Below are 6000 nucleotides of genomic sequence, written 5' to 3'. Positions count from 1 at the left end.
AAAAAATAATAATAATTTCCCTTTAATTGGACTAAGCTAATTCTACTACTTAAATTACCTACAGTTTTTCATATCAAAGTCATCCAAGTTCCTTCCAGCTGCAAAGCCCTGAAACCCCAGGAGTAAGGATTAAGGAGGCAGTCACTACAGTCCGAAGTGAACACTTACCTGGAATTTCTGGGTCCGTACTTTCTGGGAGGCCTCTCTGGCTTTAGCAAAGGCAGCACTGAGCTCTTTGATTTCAAGGTTAAGTTCTCCAACCTGTGGAAAAATAGGAATGACAGGCAGCATGTAACTGGTCTTTCTTTTTCTTTTCACAGCCCAAACACCTTTCCTGCTCAATTGTGTAGTGTTTAAAATCAATGGTGTGGCAGTCAGATCCTAAATGAATGAGAGCTGTAGTTTGCCTCTTTACTAGCTGGATGACTGGCAACCAGATACTGTACTCAACAGTAAAATGAGGATACCACCACCAGGGTTGTTAGCTTTAAATGTAGTCATATGTATAAAGTGCTATCTATCATAAAGCCCAGCTCACAGTGTTATAATTATTGTCCATACCTAGATAGCACACCCAACAATCTAGTTTGGCTATTCTCAAATGCTTCATGTCTTAGTGGCCTTCTCCTAGATCCCAGTCCAGCCATGAACTACCCTGCCACACCACAGACCTTGCTAGCACCCAGAGCAGTTGCACCACTGACATCTCCTCCCTTTGCACAGCACAAGGGTTTTTCCTGCTGTATTATACAGTGAAGACCTCCAATATCAGCTGAACCTTGCACTTCCAACACATGTAACTGTTATGAGTCAAATCTCATTTGACCACTGCATTCCTATAGCTTCTTCAATGCCATAGTTCCCTAGTTAGCTTCGTGTTTCTGCAAACCAGTCCTTTTTGCTCCTTTGTGCAGTCCTTCTCCTCTCCCTGAAATGCTGATGTTTCCTGCTGTGCCACTCTCTGCCTTCTCTCCCACTCTACACGCTCTCCTTGAATAAGTAGACCAAATTTCTGAATTTTAATTCTTATCTGTGTATGAGTGACTCTGAGGTCTACAGCATCTCCAAGCCTGAGGTCTCTTCAAGCTTTAGACTTGCATATCCACCTGATCCCAGCACAGCTCACCTGGATGGTCCAGGAGCTCCTCAAAGTCAGTACTTTCTAAAACTACTTCTCAGCTCCTTTTAGAAAGTCTCACACCCACCCACCCACTCCCATCTCACCATTACACTCCAACTTCTATGCTTTTAACTGAGTGGGTGGCACCACTATATCCCTAGTCAGGCACGCACCTAGAAGTCATCTTGACTATATCTTCTCTGAAGTACTACTTCTAATCGTCAGATTGTCCCCAATCCTAAATATTTCTTGAATATGCTCCTCCCTCTCCATTCCTATTTGTATGGCCACTGCTCTAATTCAGCCTTCCTGAGCTCTCACTGGGGCTGCTGGCCTACCTACCTCCTCCCATACCTCCCTCCTCTAATCCACTCTTTGTATATAAGACAGAAAACTTTCTAAAATGCTAATATGATCACACTTCTGTTTACGAGCCTTCAGTGGCACACCACACTAACAATTAAATATGATAACGAATTCCACCACTACCAGCTGGCCCTTGTAATCTCTCTAGCTTCTCCTCTTGCCTTGGTTAAATTTTCTCTTTGGGCTCTGGTAACCCCAAAGATTAGGCTGTTTCCTGGCTCAGAACCTTTGCCAATGTTCTCTCCTGTGTTTGGAGTGGCCTCCCTGCCCCTGCCTCCCTTCCCAACTACTTTCTATTCATCCTTTGAGATTCAGCTCAGGCGTATTCTCCTGTAGGTACCACTCCCCCTTCCACACATACACACTTCGATCTGAATTTGGTTCCCTTCCCTCAGCTTCCACAGCCCCTGCAGTCCTCTCTTCTATCACTCTTTGTCTTTTGTCTCTACCACATTTGTAAGGAGAGCCAGGTTGTCATCCCTGCATCAGCGTCTAGCACAGTTACTGGGGCAAAACAGATTGCTATACTAACTAAGATAAGAAAACCAGCGTAAAACCATCAGTCACCACTTTGGATGAACCCAAGCTATCTATTGGGTTCACAGCCATGGCTTTGTCCTTTTATCTCAATTTTCTAATCTTTCTAAAGAATACACATGCACTGTCCAATATGGTAGTCACTAACAGACTCAAAGGCACTTAGCAACAACAAATACCACATATGGTTAGTGGGTATTTGATATACGGCTAGTCTAAACTGAGAAGTGCTGTAAGAATTGTAAAAAAGAATGCAAAGTACTTCATTAATAATAGTTTTATTGATTATATGCTAAAACGATAATATTTTGGATATATTAAGTTAAATAAAATATATTATTAGTATCCGTGTCATGTGTTTATTGCTTTTAATATGGCTATTAGAAATTGTTAATTACATACGTATCTCACATTATATTTCCATTGGACAGTGCTGGGTTAATCCATAACCCATTGCCATTGAGTCCATTTCAATTCACCACAGCACCATAGGGCAGAGTAGAACTTCCCCCATAGGGTTTCCAAGGCTGCAAATCTTTACAGAAGCAGCTGGTGGGTTTGAACTGCCAACCTTTCAGTCAGCAACCAGAGGGTTAACCTGCACTAAGGTTCCCCGATGCTGCATTAAATAAACCACAAGAACAATGCACTGACTAAAGGACCACTCCACCACGCCCCCATCCATACTCAGCTCACCTCTCTTATAAAATTTTTACCTAAAGCTAAAAATTCAGGGTAGGACAAGCCAGTCACAGCAGCTAATAAAGAAAAATCTCACATCAGGGCCATCAGACATACCTCTTTTTCCTTTGATTTTAATGCCTTGGTTAGACCCTGAATGGCTTTATCCCGCTTTAAACTATTTTTCTTTTCTGTAGCAATTTCTCTTTCCTTCTCTCTCAGGTCCTCCTGAAGTGTCTAAATTAGATTAGAAAAAGATTCGCTAAGTTGATGCGTCGCAACCAAAATGCACTGTAAATATATCTTTAAGAGCACACTCAAACGCAGTTATTCTATCTTATTCCTGTCAACGTGTGATTAATGTTTCCAAGTAGAGCTGAACGCAGTGGCATCAGCTCCAAGTTACTGCGTTACTGCTCACGGCAATAGGCCTGAGTGAAGGGATGGGGATCAGATCAGTTAAGGCGATGACAGCTATTCCTATGGGAAGGACTCCAATGCCTTCTGGAATCTGAATACCATCACATCAGAGACTATGCAACCGGACCAGGTTATTTGAGGGAAATAACAGATCATTAATTTCATTCCTTAATGCTACAAAAGCTAGCAGAGAATTTGGCATGATGGAGACTAAACTATACATTTAGAGTCTGAGTTCATTTCTAAAGATAATCACCACTGCCTCTTTGCCAGGCTATTGTGAGGATCAAACAACATAATGGATGTGAAAGTGTTTTCTTGGCTGGCGGGCTATATACAAACGCTGGCTGCTGTGGCTGAGGGACGATGGAGCATGGGGTCTGAATCCAGGCAGGCCAGTCTGAAGCCTTGCTAGACATGACCTCTCCTGAGGCATAGGATCTTGTGCAAATCACCTCATTGCCCCAAACCACATGTGCAAAATGAGAATGCCCACTTCACAGTTATTGCCAAGGAGAAAAACTCTGTAAAGCTCCGAAAACTTGACTGACACACAGCAGCATTCAATAAATGAATGTTATTATCACAGATAATTATCTGTATAACTCAAGAATAAAACAGGAGGCAAAAATAGGGTCAAGTTTCAATAAATTTTATAAAATTGTATCAACATACCTGGAGTCTCTCTTCAAAGCAACTCCTCTCCTTCTGACGCTCCATTTGTACAGCCTAAGAAGAAACAGTCATTGTGCGGAGAAGAAACCCTCCTAGCAAGAGCTTCCCCAGAACAGTTAGAATGCTTAGCTACTCAATTAAAACAGAGGTGTCCCACCCAAAGACCCACCTATATGAGAGAAGAAACGTAAAGACACCTAATCCCCATTCGTTGATCACCAACTATAAAGCATACACCAAGATGCTGCTAAGCAAAATATAAAGGGCTTGTTAGAAGATACTACCAGCAAGTGGGAGAGAGGATCAATGGAGGAGCTGATTGCAGACAAAAACCAACTGGTAAGACTAATGTACAGCTGCAGTGTGGACAATGACCGTGCTCCATAGAGAAATCCGGACTCTTCATGAACATCCCGAACATTCCTTACTGTGAATGTACCACATGCAGCAGTCACTCCTAGCCTAACAGGAAGGGAAGGCCTCAGCAAAGGGCTACCTGAGTTTCCCTAGTCCTGTCCACCATTCCCAAAACGGTTTGCCATAGAGGCCATCCAGTGTGGGAGGAAAAGTCCAGAGAGGCTTTGGAGACCACTTTGTTGCTACTGTTGTTGTTAAGTGCTGGTGAATCGGGTTTACTAGGAGTGGCTGGTGAGCTTGAACTGTTGACCGTGCTGTTCAAACTGACCTTGTAGTCCATCACATTAACACGCAGCACCACACCAGGCTTCCTAGATCATCTCTTAGAGCTGAGAAAATAGAACAGCTCCTCTGAGCCTGTTTCTAAACTCTGAGTGGACCATAAGCGCACGCAAGGTGACCAGGAGGATTAAGTGAAATGGTGAGGTGAACCCCTCCACGTGCTGCCAGGCCTACACAAGTTAGTTCTCTACTCCCACTGCCTCTGAAATTGCTGAGCAAAGTGGGCCTACGCTTCCTCTAACCACAAGGCAAAAAGGGTGTGTACAATGTACCACAAGCTTGTCCTTAGAAAACCCAAAGGGTGAAAATCAAGTCCACAGACGATAATAAATTAACAAATGGTGAAACAGAGGCGAGCAGATATGGGACTGTTTCTTAACGAACTCTTTATGTAAACACAGGCTTGGAACAAATAAACGACAGGGGCCCTGACAAAAGCAGTTTCTGCTATTCCTCAGCTGACAAGGAGCTAATATTTAGTAGCAGACTGTGTGTGAACCATGGGGACTGAAGGTGTATTCCATTTCCCAGAGAATAGGTGGTCTGCTAATTAAAGTCCTTCCTTCATGTCCCATCTCCTCACCTCCGTTTCTTTCTCCCTTTCTTCCCTAGGAGCAGCAGAAAGTCCTCGGAGCTCTCCAGATGACACAATCTCATCAGCAGATGCCATCTGAGATTTCTCCTCTTTAAGGCACTGAATTAAAGCTTCTTTGCTCTTCAAAGACAGCTTCAACTCCTCAATCAGTCTGAAAAAGAACAAAATTTAAATATTAATTCTAAGCTGTTCTCTTAGCTCAGTGGAGCAGGAGGAGGTAGGGAAATGAGGCCCAGACATCTTCAAAGGAGACATGTCCAATACTGAACATAAATGGAATCACATTTTGCAGGTCAGAGATTAAGGGCCAGAATCCATGTGACATTAACCAGTCTCCTCGCCTGCAGCCTGGCTAGTGGAATCAGTCTCTGAGCTGCCAGAGTATGGCTTCATCAAGTCACACTTTTGCTAAAGACTTTCAACAACCTCACCATCCAAAGAAACACTGTTTCCAAAAGACACTGGGTACAAAGGTCCAAAAAACCATAACCAATAAAGCAGAACTATTCTAGTGAATGTGAAAAAAACAGACTTTCAAGATAAAATCTAAACTCCTCAGTAAGGTATTCAAGGCCCTAGATTTTCATGCCTAGAAGATCAGAAGTCACTGCTGACAGCTTCAGTCTCATCTCTTCAGGGAAACCATCACCACTGACCACCTCGCTTCCAGTTTCCCTGAGAAATAAAAGCTGTTTCATGTCTCTAAACCTCTGTCCAAACTATTCTACCTTAAATGGCCTTCCCAGCCTTACTCCCACCTGCACCTGATAAACACTATTAGTCCTGCAAGAATTGGTTAAGCATCACCTACTGCTGTGCATAATGTCGCTATGGGTCAGTACCGACTCAATGGTACCTAACAACAACAAAAACAACAACTGCGGTGCAGTGGGATATGTAATGTCTC

General features: G+C 43.1%; 1 protein-coding gene across 1 annotated transcript in view; it reads right to left on the bottom strand.

Moving 5' to 3' along the window:
- Window positions 1-6000, bottom strand: part of CDK5RAP2 (CDK5 regulatory subunit associated protein 2) — a 255327-nt gene that overhangs the window by 186266 nt on the left and 63061 nt on the right. The window contains exons 8-11 of the mRNA XM_006865676.1: window positions 5082-5244; window positions 3800-3853; window positions 2822-2941; window positions 169-261 (exon numbers count right to left, since the gene is read on the bottom strand). Coding sequence (XP_006865738.1) covers window positions 169-261; window positions 2822-2941; window positions 3800-3853; window positions 5082-5244 — 430 coding nt within the window. The remainder of the gene's footprint in view (window positions 1-168; window positions 262-2821; window positions 2942-3799; window positions 3854-5081; window positions 5245-6000) is intronic.

This window comes from Chrysochloris asiatica, unplaced genomic scaffold (genome assembly GCF_000296735.1).
Source record: "Chrysochloris asiatica unplaced genomic scaffold, ChrAsi1.0 scaffold00081, whole genome shotgun sequence".
Classification (NCBI taxonomy): domain Eukaryota; kingdom Metazoa; phylum Chordata; class Mammalia; order Afrosoricida; family Chrysochloridae; genus Chrysochloris; species Chrysochloris asiatica.
This window is presented reverse-complemented; position numbering and strand designations above follow the sequence as displayed.